Source organism: Aspergillus luchuensis, chromosome 2, assembly GCF_016861625.1.
Source record: "Aspergillus luchuensis IFO 4308 DNA, chromosome 2, nearly complete sequence".
Lineage (NCBI taxonomy): Eukaryota > Fungi > Ascomycota > Eurotiomycetes > Eurotiales > Aspergillaceae > Aspergillus > Aspergillus luchuensis.
The window spans coordinates 4665257-4680464 of NC_054850.1; the positions used below are offsets into that span (position 1 = coordinate 4665257).

At 30.8% G+C, this 15208-nt stretch overlaps 2 protein-coding genes across 2 annotated transcripts; one reads left to right on the forward strand and one right to left on the reverse strand.

Annotated features, from left to right (window-relative positions):
• Window positions 1-9825: 9825 nt before the first annotated feature.
• AKAW2_21516S (Zn(II)2Cys6 transcription factor) lies at window positions 9826-12424 on the forward strand (the record flags this gene model as incomplete). Its single annotated transcript, XM_041686349.1, has 8 exons — window positions 9826-9858; window positions 10006-10029; window positions 10105-10205; window positions 10272-10747; window positions 10802-11118; window positions 11172-11594; window positions 11658-11890; window positions 11947-12424. 8 exons carry the CDS (start codon window positions 9826-9828, stop codon window positions 12422-12424), a joined length of 2085 nt encoding a protein of 694 aa, XP_041540342.1.
• Window positions 12425-13208: 784 nt separating this feature from the next.
• AKAW2_21517A (uncharacterized protein) lies at window positions 13209-14242 on the reverse strand (the record flags this gene model as incomplete). Its single annotated transcript, XM_041686350.1, has 2 exons — window positions 13209-13984; window positions 14074-14242. The coding sequence occupies 2 exons, from the start codon at window positions 14240-14242 to the stop codon at window positions 13209-13211; spliced, it is 945 nt and encodes a 314-aa protein (XP_041540343.1).
• Window positions 14243-15208: the final 966 nt, after the last annotated feature.

Genomic DNA, 15208 nt, shown 5'->3' on the forward strand with positions numbered 1-15208 from the left:
GACCTTACGATTGGATTTCTAATTGGTATGCACCCAATAACTTTGAGGCTATAAGATCTTCTTAGTACATTCTATTGTGAGTCGTCGAGTTCAGGGCTGACTGGTGGCACCCAGTAGGCAAGTGGCCGCGTCAGCTTAGGCTTATTGGTGCATTCAAGTGTAAGAAGTACTCAATTTAACCAACAGCAAATCCTGTACTGTCTTTCGGAATTAGACAAATCCAGGTGTCTCGGACTTATGCCTTACCGCCTCCGCGGTCAGCATCCGCGCTGGGTGGGCCCGGGAAGTATACCTGGACGCTGAACCTGATTCAATGGTATATGCGATTCAATGGTATATGCGATTCAATGGTATATGCTGCCAAGTTGAAGAGTATTGAGATGGCCCTCTTTCTTGTGAGAGATACCTTACCGAGATGCAGCCCAAACCAACTGGTACTGATAGTCAGGCTATAATCCAGGTGGTAGACATCTATCTATCTATCTAGGCGCCTCTTCCTCCTCTATTTCAACCTTTGCTTCTGTTCCTTGCAAACGCTGCTTCATCATGTCTCTTCCTCCTCTATTTCAACCTTTGCTTCTGTTCCTTGCAAACACTGCTTTATCACACCTCTTCCTTCTCTATTTCAATCTTTATTTCTGTTCTTTACAAATACTACTTCATCATACCTCTTTCTCTTCTATTTTAATCTTTATTTCTATTTTTTATAAATACTACTTCATCACGCCTCTTCCTTCTTTATTTTAATCTTTATTTTTATTTTTTATAAATACTGCTTTATTATACTTTTTCCTTCTCTATTTTAATCTTTATTTTTATTTCTTATAAATACTACTTTATCACGCCTTTTTCTTCTCTATTTTAATCTTTGTTTAAAGAAATACACTGAAACAGGGGCCTACTACTTATTTAAATATAATATTTAGAATAGTAATACTATAACTATCTATACTATAATTATTTATAAATATTCTTTTATAATATACAGAAAAATATCTAAATATATCCCCAACCAGCGGGGATCTTATTTAATCTTAAAAAATAATATATTATAAGCCTTAATCTATAACACAGAAAAATTTAATCTTTAATAAAATATACTTTTATATTCAAGAAATCTAACAGATATTTACAGAAATAAACTATTTTAAATTAACTACTAGTATTATAACTAACTATACTATTTATAATATCATTATAAAGAATTATATATTATTATATTAAGATATTATAATTATTACTACTCTATAATTTATCCAGATATTATATTCTATACTTAAACAGGAAAGGATAAATAATATTATTCTAGAATATACTAAATATTAAATATACTGATCAGTAATATATTACTTAGATTTATTATAAAAAAATTTTCTTAATATCACTAGACTATTCTAAATTAAATATTAAAAAAATGATTCAGATTATAAACTGGGTCTTAGAATATATATATATAATAAATCTATATATAATCTAGTATAGATAAAGTATTAATTAAATTTAAATTTATCTACTATTTTTCTTATTATTTTAATTTATAATTATTTTATTTATTACTTTTTAATTATAATATTACTTATTAATAAACCACAGCCTCAAGCAATTTATTTTTTAATATCTTTAAAATATTCTAGAGTAAGTACAGTATATAAAAATCCTGAAATAAATAATTAAAATAAATAATATTATTTAAACTTTATTTTATCTTCTTTTTTTATAATTTATTATTTTCTGTATAATTCTCTCTGCTCTATAAATATACTAATAATTTCTTATAAAATAAATTAATCTAGCTAAGTAAGTAAATATATTTTTATTTAAATAATTAAAATTACTAAACTTTAATATCTAAAAACTAGCTAAGATAAATATTATTTTTATTAAATACTATTATATTTTAGCCATACTAGCTGAGGATAAGTTTAAAAAAAAATTTAATTAATTAAATATTATAATCTTTATTTAAATAATAAAAAAAATTTATACTTAGTTATTCAGCCAAGGGGATCTTATTAATTATATTCTCTAATTTATTTAATTCTTATATAATAAAATAAAAAAAATAAAAAATAAATTTTCTAATCTGTTTCTTGTTTTATTTAATATCTATATTAATAATAATCTTAGTATATCTGAGTAAACAGAATTATAAATCTTAATTTATTAAAATAACAGTAAGCTATTTTATTAAATATTATACTTAGTAATTATTAAAAATTTTATATAAATTATTATCTAGAAAATAGGGCTGACAATATATATTTATATATTAAAAATATATAAATTAAAAAATATTAATATTTATACGGCCAGCTGCAAGAATAAAAAAATTTTAATAAAATATAATAATAAATAGCTCTAACATCTTAGATAGAATAAATTTATATATATTATTAATAATTATTACTTAATACTCATATACAGTATTCTAAAAATTCTATTTATTAAAAAAAATATAATAAATAATAATACTAAGCAGTAGATCAAGCAGCTTAATATATAAATATTAAAAATATATATTTTATATATTAACTAGATAGGTGACTGACAGGCTTCTAGAATTATAAAATTAAAAAACTTTTTAATTATTAATTTTAATTAATTATAAAATATAAATATGCTTCTATATACAGGCAAGCTTTATTTTAAAAAATTTATATATTATATAAAATTATATAACTCTAGAGCCTGTCTAGTATAATATATTAAATACTAAATATTTAGATATATTTACTATAAATATATTTATTCTGTTTGCTGTCTCTTTTACTCAGATTTATATAATAAGTCTATATATTTAAACTATACTAATCTTATTTATATTAATTATAAAAATTTATATATTATCTATAACAAGAGCTGCCCAGCCCGGAAGAAAATTAATAAAATTATTGAATATTTTAAAAAAAATAAGACTAGATATTATCTGAAATTACTAGCCATAGTTTAACCAGCCATAGTCTAATTAATTATAATATTAATTATTCTAAGTATATCTTCTGAGATCAGAACCAGCCAGAAATATAATTTTTTATTTAATAAGAAAAACTATAAATATATAGTATTTAAATTATTAGATTTATTAAAATTATCAGAACTGCTACACGAGTAAAAATCTGTTAAATATTATAAAATATACTAGCCTATTTTAAATAAATATAATTATATTTTTATAGTAATAATACCAGTAGTAGTCTTTATATATATTTATATTAAGAACAGCCTTATTAAATATTACTAATTAATTTTAATAAGACTTTATAACTACTTTCTAGAGATAGTTTTAGAATCTGAAATAATCTTAGAATCTAAAGTAATTTTAAGATTTTAATCTAGAAATAATATTTTATCAAGATTAGAATACTTCTAGAGTAAAAATAATAAATCTGACTAAGCAGAAGCCACAGTTAATATAGAAATTTTAAATTAATAAATTATATAATTCTTAATATTTAATTTAGAGATCTCTAGCTAATCTATATTTCTGAAAATAATATTTAAATACTCTAGAAATATATATAATATTTTTTAATTTATTTTAAAATAATAGTTCAAAACAAGAGCCCCTTAGAAAACTGAAAGAAAAAATATATATAAATTAATTTTATTTAAATAAGACTTGATAGATAACTGCAGGTAGATTAATTAATATAAAATATATATTTTTTTATAGAATACTATGTAAGAATTAACAGATTAAAAAATATTTAATAAGTTAAAAGTAATTAGCTAAGCCTGTTAACTAATAAATATAAATATAAAAACTACTAAGAAAAATATTAAAACTAATAAAACTGCTAAGCTTAATACTAAACTAATAAATATTATAAATATATTTAAAAAACATATCTAATCTAATTTTAATAAAAAAAATAATAATTATACAGCTAACTCTATAAGTTTTTTAATATAATATCTAATATTTTTTATATAAGATCATGACCTTCTTTCTTTAGAATTCTAGAATTTTTAATTATAATATCATTATTATATAAAAATTATAAATTAATTTTAAAATAAATATAATATACTTTTTTTAATAATAAAAATATATTTTAATCTCTGCTGGATCAGTATACAGAATCTTTATAAATTTAAAATATATATATTTATCTAGAAAATTCTTCTCTAGAACCTAGTATACTATAATTAATATATATATTTATCTAGAAAATTCTTCTCTAGAACCTAGTATACTATAATTAATATATTATATTTATATATATTATAACAAAAAATTATATTAAGATTTTTATATATAATATATATAATCCTCTACAGACTGTTATAAATAAAGAAATCTATTATTTTTAGAAAATCCTATTTAAAGTAAATATTATATTTAAAAAGAAGTAATATATTATATTCAGCAATTTTAATATTTAAAATCTGATTTAGAATAAATAAACTTATATATTAAAATTTTATAATAAAAAATATACCGAGGCCTTCCAGATAATTATTAAATAAAAACTATTAATAATTATTATATTAAAGAATCTTATTATAAGATTAATTATTAGAGTCCAGGAGCAGGAAGATTTATTTATTAATTAAATAAAGAATATCCCACAGAAATTAAATATTATATTAAATTTTATATTAATCTCATGGAATCTGTAATATTAGATAAAATATATTTAATTAATTTTATAATTAAACAGAATATCTAATTATTATCTTATTAAAATAAAAATTAATATTATTCTGTAACTAAAGAAGCTAATAATCTATTATAATTAAAAAATTATAAATAAAATAAAGCTCCAGCAAACCTTAACTAAGATTTTTTTTAAATAAAATTAAAAATATTTTTTTAACTTAAATATTAATCCTGACCAGAGTATAACAGATCTTATAAAAATAATAAATAAAATAATTAAAATCTTTACTTTCCTGGTCTAGTCTAATCTCTATATATAACTAAAATTTATATCTGTATACAGAGAACTGTAGATACCTGTTAAATAAATTTAAAAAAAAATTATTTAATAATAATAGAAATATTAAATAAGAATATCTAAAATAATAATACTAGAAATATAATATTAATACAGTTATATATGAACCTGTATCAAGAAATATTATATATTTATTTTCTAAAAATAAATTAAATAAATTATTATATTAGACAGCATATCCAAGCTATAAAATTTTAATAAATAAATTAAAAATTATATATTTTACCAGTTCTTTATACCTCTGATTATTAAAGATAATATCCTATATTTTAAGCTAGATAATAAAATCAAGATTTTAATAAAATTATTTTTCTTATTATTTTTTACTGCTGATCTAGCAGATACAGAAAACTATAAATATTTTAATTTATTTAATATATTTCTATTAATAGAATAAAAGATTAAGATTATAATTAATTAATTTAAAATAAATAAAATATCTAATCTAGATAATATCCTGAACAGAATTCTACAGATAATTAAAAATATATTTATTTTTCAGCTAATATATTTATTTAATATATATTTTAAAATAAATAAATACTTAAATTATTTTTAAGAGATTTAAATAATCATTCTTTATAAATCCAGTAAAGATAATTATTTTAAATTAAAATTATATTAATTAATTATACTATTCAACATTCTTAACAAGATCTTTAAAATATATATAATTATTTAATTTAATTATTTTATAGAATAATACTACTTACTGCTGAATAATTATTATAATAATAAAAAAAATAAGGTACCAAGTCAGCTCTATATATTATAATAAAAATTATAAAATCTATCTAAAAATAAAGAAAAATTATAATTACTCTATTTCTTAACATCTCTGGAATATTTAATGATATTTTATATATATAACTAATCTATAACTTCTGTAAACACAGGATACCTAATTCTTTAATTAAATAAATCTAATTCTTCCTGGAAGACTGTTATATTATTTTAAAATTATTAGAATATTAATAACTATAAGCTAAGATTAATATAAATATTCTTTAAGAATCCTCACTTTTCCTGATCTTGTATTTTTTTTATAATATAAATATAATAAATAATTTATTAAATAATATCAGATATATTAATAATATAATTATAATTATAGCTGGGCCGGATAAAAAATTAAATTATTAATATCTAATATTATAATACAGTAAAATCTATAAAATATAATCAGTTATATATGTATTAATCTTTACTTCTAAAAAATTTATTTTAATATATTTCTAATTATATTTCTAGAGCTAGAGATACCCTGATCTGACTAATAAGAAATTAAATTTTAATCTCAGAAATAATTATATTATTATTTTTAATTAATTAGTTTATTTACTCAGGATTATCCTGAATCAATACTTATAGTTTGATAAATATATAACAGCAGTTAATAAAAAATATTTTAAAGATATTTAGACCCTGAACTTAATAAAAAAGTTTAAATAAAATTTCTTATTAATTAAAAAAAATCTTATATAAAAACTTTATTATCTTATAAATCTTATATATATTTCTAATCTAATATATATTTTAGATTTATAAGTAAATACTTTATTATAACCAGCAGATTTAAATATTTATAGCTATCTAATAAAAAGTAGAATATAATATTACTAGAAAATTTAAAACAGTTACTAAAAATATATTTAATATAAAATTATATATAATATCAATAAAGCAATGCCTCCGTGAAACTAGACTGAAAATAATTATTTAAATTATATTATTAAATATATATATAAATATTATTAAAAAAAGAATTTATAATAATAAAATCTTATTATAAACTTCCTTGGAACAGGCAGAAGAAAAACTACTTTTATAAAAAAAATTAATATTTAAAAAATTAAATTAAAATTATTTTATATAATCCTGTCCTGGTGGGCCCCCCTTTATATATTAATTAAAAATATAAAAAAGTAAACTTTAATTAATTATATAATTATAGAAACTGTATATAGCAGTATTCTGAAACTGTATATAAACAGATTTAACTATTATAAAAAGATTAAGATTACTATTATTTTTTTAAATAATATAATTAAATACAGCTAGCAGGTATATCTGGAAATAAACTAGAAAAATATTATTTCTTATATTAAATTAATCAAGATTATTTTAATTTTATAAATAATATAAAAAGATCCCCTTCTCTAGAAAGTAGTTAAAATATATATAAATAATTAAAGTACTCTCTGATATCTTTTTAATCCTGATATATAATTAGGATAATTCCTTGTTTAATATATTATTAATCTTATTAAAAAATAGTATAAGTAGAAATAGAATATCAGCTTCTACTAAATCTTTATTTATATAAAAATTCCTGGTAATAAATTTACAAATAAGATAATTAAATATATTACTAAATAGCTTCTAAATAGTTTAACTAATAGTTTAAAAATATTATAAATATCAGATTACTAGATCCTGTAATTATCTATAAATACTTAAATTAAAATATTAATTAAAAAATAATAATACTAGTACTAGCAGTATACAGACTATAATAAAATCCTTTAATAATATATTCTAAAAATCAGTATAAAATTAATATAATTTTATAAAAATTTAATTTTAATCTAGTAGAGTACTCTCTTCCAGGTCTAGACAGAAAAAATTAGTTTAAATATATTTCTATATATAATTCAGAAAATTAATTCTATCTAGTATAAGTAATACTATGTAATACTAGAAATAGTATATTATATTTTACTTATATATAACTTATATAATAAATTCTAATATTTAATCTAGTATAACATTTAATTAATATCACAGAGTCTAAAGAAGGCGTTAATAGAATAAAAATATATAATATATATAGTAAGTTTTCTATTCTAGACAGAGTACCTATAATATCTATTATTATTAAAACTGCCCTAGATACATAATATAAAAAAAAAGTAATTATTAATAATAACAGATATAAATCCTGGATAATAAAGAATCAGATATAAACACATTTTAAAATTAGAAAAATATATAATAAATAAAAGATATATTTACAGATTTATATCATTAATTCCCCCTCTCATGGTTCCCTATATTTATAATAATAATAATAACTGATTTTAAGAATAAATAAATTATTTATAGATTATATATATTTACATATAGAAACTTATTAAGCTAATAAATTATAAAGAATTACAGGATCTGGTATAAGATTATAAGAATATAAAAATATATATAAAGTTATACAAACCCCCTACAGCCATTATAATAGATAATAGAATATATATAAAAGTCTTATAAATCTTTAATCTATATAAAGCTTTACAGATTTCTATAATTATAGAAGTCTTTAATCGGGCAGAAAACAGGAGTAAGCAGATCCGGGACTTTATAATAAGACTTATCATAATACTTATATAAATAAAGGATAAAGAATATAATACAAGGAATTAAAAAGAATATATAAAGAGAATTAGAAAAGATATATAAATAAGATTAAGTAGATTCTATAAGAGAATACTCTTGTAAGATTACTTATAAAATATCTATAAGAGAACTGCTACGCGCGCTCTGATTAGTTAGATTAAATCTAGAAATAACTTTATATTTAAATTACAGTATTTAAGCAATACCATAAGATTACAAGGATTCTATATAGGGAAGGAATGGGGTCATATAAAAGAAACAGAATCCTATATATTAAATTTACAGCTCAGAGACTTACTCAGGCTACAGGCGCCCTGCAAGAGTGCCCTGGCCGCGCTATATTAGGATAACCCAATCTATCTATCTATCTATCTATCCAGGTGGTAGAGGTTTCCGGTTGTCTATCAGGACAGTTTCTCAATGAACTGAACTTAATTTGACCCACGTGTATTACACCGTCAACACACTAGAGAGGCTTAGCTGTTAGCTAATTTGGATGGTTCCAAGGCTTGCTAGCCGTCTAGCCGAAAGCACAATCCGAAGTGGTATTATTCCAGACTTCAAACTGAGAGCATACGAGGCGTGATGGGTCATAGAGATTGGTCCAATTTTTAGGAAAAAGTTATGAATTAAGCACAAACAGTAACTATAAATAAAGACACAGCCTTCTTTCCTCGGCCGCTCCACTGGTGAAAAGCTTGTTCCTAATCTATTCAACCTGCAATGTCTGGGGACTGACTCCCATCAGGAGCCGCAGTATCACCAGTCGGGACTGTTGTTCAGTATCTGACGGATATTTCGATAGCGTAGTATGAAAATAAATGAAACATGGCTTTCAATGGTAGTTTCGTTCCTGTAATGCTTATGCCGGGCACCCCTTTAAGCCACGTCGGGTTAGGGCAACGCTACTCATTTAAGCGACAGAGTCAGCATCGTAGGAGTAGTTGCTTGATCTCGTGCTGCATTGCCCCTTTCCACTCTCAATTCTTCACTGAAAACCCTTTACATCTCTTTATCTCCTACTTGATGAAGTATACTTGGTTGGATGTTCTACCAATGAAGGCGAGTCAAACGCACCCGTGCAACAATCGACTGACAAATCTGGATCCACATTTGTCATAGAAACTTCTCTACTTCTTCCACTGTTGACGGGGATTCATAATCAACATCGCCTTAGTCGGCACAAGTGGCTGCTACCACGTGCCGAGTTGTCTTATCAGATTTTGCTGGTGAAGAAGCAGCCTTCAAATACATTTATATCAACATCAATCTTCTCTTCTAGCCCTTTCCTCCCCTGCCTTGACCAATCTCATTATAAAGCCGGCTACTGCCTCACACACTATTACCAAATATAGTCGGATGTTCGGACCACCGCAAATAGATCGTCCCCAATCTCCATTGCTGTCATTGGTGCTTGGCTGGATGGCTGGACAGTACCCATCTTACCGCAGCGAGAGAAAAGGGATCTGGCACAATGGCCAACCAGATCGCAATGGAAAGATCAGCTGTAAGTCCCTCGTACCGTTAGCAAGTACCTCCCCACCCAATGAAAGACTTGGTCCTTCCTGGGTCTTTGAATCAGTTTTCTCTTCTTATCGTGAGGAGCTGTGGGTTACCTCCCCGATGGCTGACATTTGCCCATGAAATTTCTAAGTGTGATCTGTGTCACACAAGAAAGGTTCGTTACCCAACCTTTGTCACATTGTTTCATCTCTCCTACACCAAATCTCCCCTGACACACTCCACTAAATAGGTGAAATGCGATCGGCTGGACCCTTGTATGAATTGCGTGGATGCTCGTGCGGAATGCCGACGAACCCGACCCAGACGCAGCATGCGTCCCAGGGTTTCCCGGTAAGTTCGTCTGAACTTAATGTGTTCGGTCACCTCTGGGGTTTCGGATTGTAACGCCCAGTCCAGAATTGCCGGACTGTCGGAGAGGCTATCGACTCTTGAGCATGTTGTTTCCTACCCTTCAAGTGCTGCAGCCACCTCTTCACGGAGCTATGCTCGATCCCAAGCTTGGGAATCAAATAGTGCCAGAACAGATCAGCCCATATCGTCTAGTGTTCCAGAAACTGTTATCTGGAATCTGAATTCCGTGAAAAGGGAGACTCCTTGTCAGAGGGTCTCCGAGTCTCCAGCTGTGAGCGAGGACACGCCTATTCACCAAGTCAGCGAGGCACGACGGTCAATCCAACAGGAATTGCAAAATAGCAATCATCTATCTCCCCAGAGGCGTACGGTTCTGGAGAACGCCTTATTGCTGGTCAACAAGATAACCGCATCTTCCACAGAGCCTAAGGTTTTCAGTGGGAACCCGAGATGTGCAGACGACCATGACGCATTTGTCCGGGAAGAGTTCTCTTTAGAATTGTACCTTATGATGTCTATGGGTCCGTGTTATCGAAACTCTTAGAAAGCCAAGTACTAACTCTGACATCGTATAGATATATCACATCAGCACTCCGCTCAGAGACACTTCTACTGGCCCGACCATATATCGATCAGATGCCTAGAGCACATGAGCCTCTCGCTTGCAGAGGGCAAACTAGATCGGCAGACATCTCTGCATTATCAGGTTTGCGTTTACACCAAAGCACTGTTCTTTCTCGCCCGCGTACCGCAGCAGCGCTTGGGCCCGCGGCTCCGCACACACATCAAAAAGACCCAAGAGCGATACGCGTCCGCGGCTTTGCGGGCATTGGATCAGATAAATTTTGTTGGTACATATTCTATCACTCTGGTTCAGGCCTTACTATCGGCCGTATGTTCTCCCTCCCCGTCGCTCGAACAGAAGTTGACCAAGACTCCACTTAGGCACTCCTGCACCAAATGCAGGGATATCCAACACGAGGCTGGACTCTCACGGCGTTCGCTTCGCAAATACTTGTTGCCATGAACTATCATACAATCAGAGACGATACTCCAGTTCGTTGTCAAGAGGATCAAGATGCTCGTTTCTGTCTTTTTTCTTGCTTCTACCTTGACAAAATGCTGAGCATGCTGCTGCTTCGCCCTCCTTCATTGCCAAGGCTGAAACTCAACCCAGCGTCATTAATTCCGATGGAAAGTGGCGCTCTCAGCCTGATTGTCAAAACAATGGTTGAGCTTGCTCAGATTCAAGAAGCTGCAATGGATGTAGTCCATAGGAATCATGGCCTCAGTGATATCAGCGACGTGGACACAACCCTTGACGCAGCCATACAAAATCTCGCTTCTTTGCGAGGCGTGATTGACGAGGTAAGTTTTACCTATCCTTCGCATTGCCGTCTCTTTTTGACGGTAGTCTAACGGTTTCACCAGCGATGCCGTGATTCTAGTTCTGCTTTACAGGTGGAATGGATTGCAACTGAGTTCCGATATCATGCCATTATGGCAACATTACTACACCTTAGCCCTAGGGTGCAAGCTCAACCTCAGGCTCGCGAAGAATGCCTAGAACAAGCCCGCCACGCCTTCCAGGCCTTGAGACGAATACACAAATTACTCAACGAGGATGATAGCTTTGTCGGTACCTATTCAATGTTTTTATCAGGGTGGGCATCCTATTCTCACTCTATATTGACTTGACTCTGAAAGTGTTAATCACTAGGACCGTGCTTTCCTATCCCATGACTCCATTTTACCTCTTGTTCTGCAATGTGGTCGGAACCTCTAATACGGAAGACTACCAACTTATGCATGAAACTACCAGAGGGCTGCATCACTTTATAGACACCAATCCTCCTATCTCCAAGCTATACCACTTGTTTACCACGTTTCTCAACTTATGCAGTCCGCTTATGCAAGGAGACGGCAGCGTTAACTCGATGGCTATGCCACTGGACGAGACTAACTTGACTACGATGCCATCGAGTTCCGAAGCGGAAGTAAGTATTCCGCAGGTTGATGCTGATAATTACATATATGATAGCGCAACTCGCAGTGGTATTGTCGATGACGGGGCCATAAATCCAAATATGGTATCCAACTGGAACAACGCGCAGATGTGGGAGTTATTCGGCGTCCAGCCTTCCCTTGAGTGGGTAGATTCTGAGGTTTCTCACGTCATACCGGAACGCTACCAATAGGATTGTGTTGCTTGGTGTGTATGACTTTGTTTTACTTTCCTGGATATAATCATCAACTTGACATGGGCGAAAACATTGGTTCATATTTACTTTGTTCCCAGTCGAGACCGTGGTTGGGGGAGACACCCGCAACTTCCTACATGACACAGATTCTACCTCATTTTGCGAGTTATAAGCAAGATTATTTCCCTTATTTACGTTGTGTTCTCTTCTTCCATGATACCTACCTGTCTCTCCTCAAGTCATGCGGCGACAAGCGCATCCCGAATTGTCACTATGTAAACTTTCTATAATAGAGAGAGAGGAAAATAAACAAATAACAAGATCTTTAATAAAGCACAGAAGAAGATGTCAGTTGGCCTTCAAGAGATATACTCGTCTGTAATGTTTTTGCCATTTACCAGTCTCAACTGGCGTCCAGTAGACAAGTGGCCGCGTCAGCTGAGGCTTGTTACCGATCTTAGATGAGCCTAGTATCACAACCTCCTTATAGAGCTTTCTCTGCAAGAAGCATCAAGCTAACCACAACCACGGCGAAGTCTTCCATGTGGCGGTTTACAAGGGTGTTATACGGGCCATAAATCTGCATCTTCATATGGGTATCTGGAGTTGCATGCCCGATCTCGGGGTTCAAGTATGCCTGGTAGTCGGGAGAGCATGACGCAAATGTCACATAAATTTCGTGTCGATCACCAGAAAGTAGAGCGAGGCTACTCAACATCATACGGCCGAACGAGTACAGACACAACAATATTTCACCGTTTGAGATCTGGTTAACATTGACTTACTGTCCCTTCAGTTCAGGGCGAGGAGAGTCTCCATGCTGAATCCAGCCAACGAGCTCGGCGCCTTCCTGCATCACGATGTCTTCGTATCTTGCCGATCTGACCCTTCTTTTAGCTTCTACAATGTACATAATAGCCTGGTTCGTCTTTGATCGTAGCCCGCCGTCTGTAATTGCGGTGTATGAACCTTTTTTGAATTGCGGCGAAAAGCTGAGATGGTCAAATGTCCAGTCCGACTTAATGTTCGGAATCAGATGCGAAATCTCCTTCAAGAGCAAAATGAGCGCCGTGTTGACGCTTGTTTCATCGTCGGCATCGGGTAACTTGTCATCATCTTCAACATAGGTCGGGTCGTCATCTTCACTAGAAACAACATCCGGATCATCGAAGAAAATGGATTGAGACATCGAATCTGACTCTGATTCGATTGAAGAGCGACGGCGTTTTAACACCCCGGCAACTTTTCGCCCGAGTCTTCGTCCAATCGTCTTTTTACCGGTGCTCAAGTCTTCTTGTCTAGCTCTAGTAGTTGCTCTTCTGGTTCCACCAGGTCTTGACTTCTGGCTTCTCTCAAGAGTCGACACGCCCTTGACCGTCACGACTTGCTCTTGAATATCACGCGTTGGTTTAAAAGCTCCCGGCCACGCCGCACTAGACGGACTCAGACCGGGGACACTGTTTGCACGCCCTGTAAGAGTGCGAGGTACCGCCGAAACTCGGAGGACTGGTTGACTATATTCCTCGCCCGGTCTCAAGTCTGGTCGAGCCCGAAGTCCTGCATATCTTTGAGCAATCGACTATGACGGAAAATGGGTGTGGAAAACGCGCGAAACATGGCATATTGGCGTTGATTGATGTCGGAACCTGAGCCCAGATGCTTATGCTCTATCTCATGAATAGTCTTCGAACCCAGGCCATCTTTGGCTAACAAGGATATCAATTGTTTCAAACTTTTCAGAAGCTTGAACCCGGTCACACGTAGCTGTCCTTTAGCGACTTTAGGCACCTTAGGCGCCTTTCGTCTCTCTGCCATGTTTCCTGTTGTCCCGATCCAAGGCGTACAAGTCAGATTGGGTTGGTTTAGCGCGTTGTTGAGGGAGAACTTTTTGCAGCGAAACTTCTCACAAGAAGTAAAATACGGTGGAAACAAAGGATCAGTAACACCGGTAACGAATGAAAACACTATCGGTGGACAAAGTTAGTTTGCATTCACTACTCAGTACCTCAGTTGAGAACATGGTTGAGGGAGCCACTCCGCGTCTTCCCACACAACACACATTCTACCTCATTCGTAAGTCATAGGCAAGAATTCATCTCCTTGATTTAAGTTGCGGGCTTTTCCCCCAAGACACCTTTCTGTTTCTCCTAGGCCCAATCAACAGGCTGGTATGCTCGTGCGCGATACTTGCTCGGTGTGCCTCTGTCTTTCTACTTCTCATAATAGTCTGGCGCAAATGTGGAACTGTCTGCGAATCCATGAGACAATTTGTTCGTGAAGGGACTCAGAATTTCGACAGCTCTACTGTGTTGTTCAACCGCATAAACAGTCTATGTTCGCAACGGAAGATAAATCTGGCTGTCCGAGGTTTCTGTCTCAGTCAAAGAGAATACTAGTAGCTGGGAGGAAGGACTTCCCCGCCTTCTGTCTGAACAATATGACTCTTTCCATGAAATATGGTTGATCTATACCCCCTAACTCTTGCAAATTACATCCTTGAAAAGCTAGTTATAACTAAATAACGCGCACCAGCTCATCGCCAGTATGTCACGCAAACAACTCTGTAAATTCCAGGCTTGCGCTCTCAGATTGTACAGAGTAGCCAACGACCCGTGCAATCAAATTTCGTATTTCCATATTCTTGTTGTACTTTATATAGCCATCTTTACCCATTTTGCAGTAATTAAATAGTACTATTTCGACAGATATAAGATCTCCACCACTCGTCTGACCTGTCAGAGTTTAGGTAGAATCTAGGGACAAGATCGGACATTTTTCAGC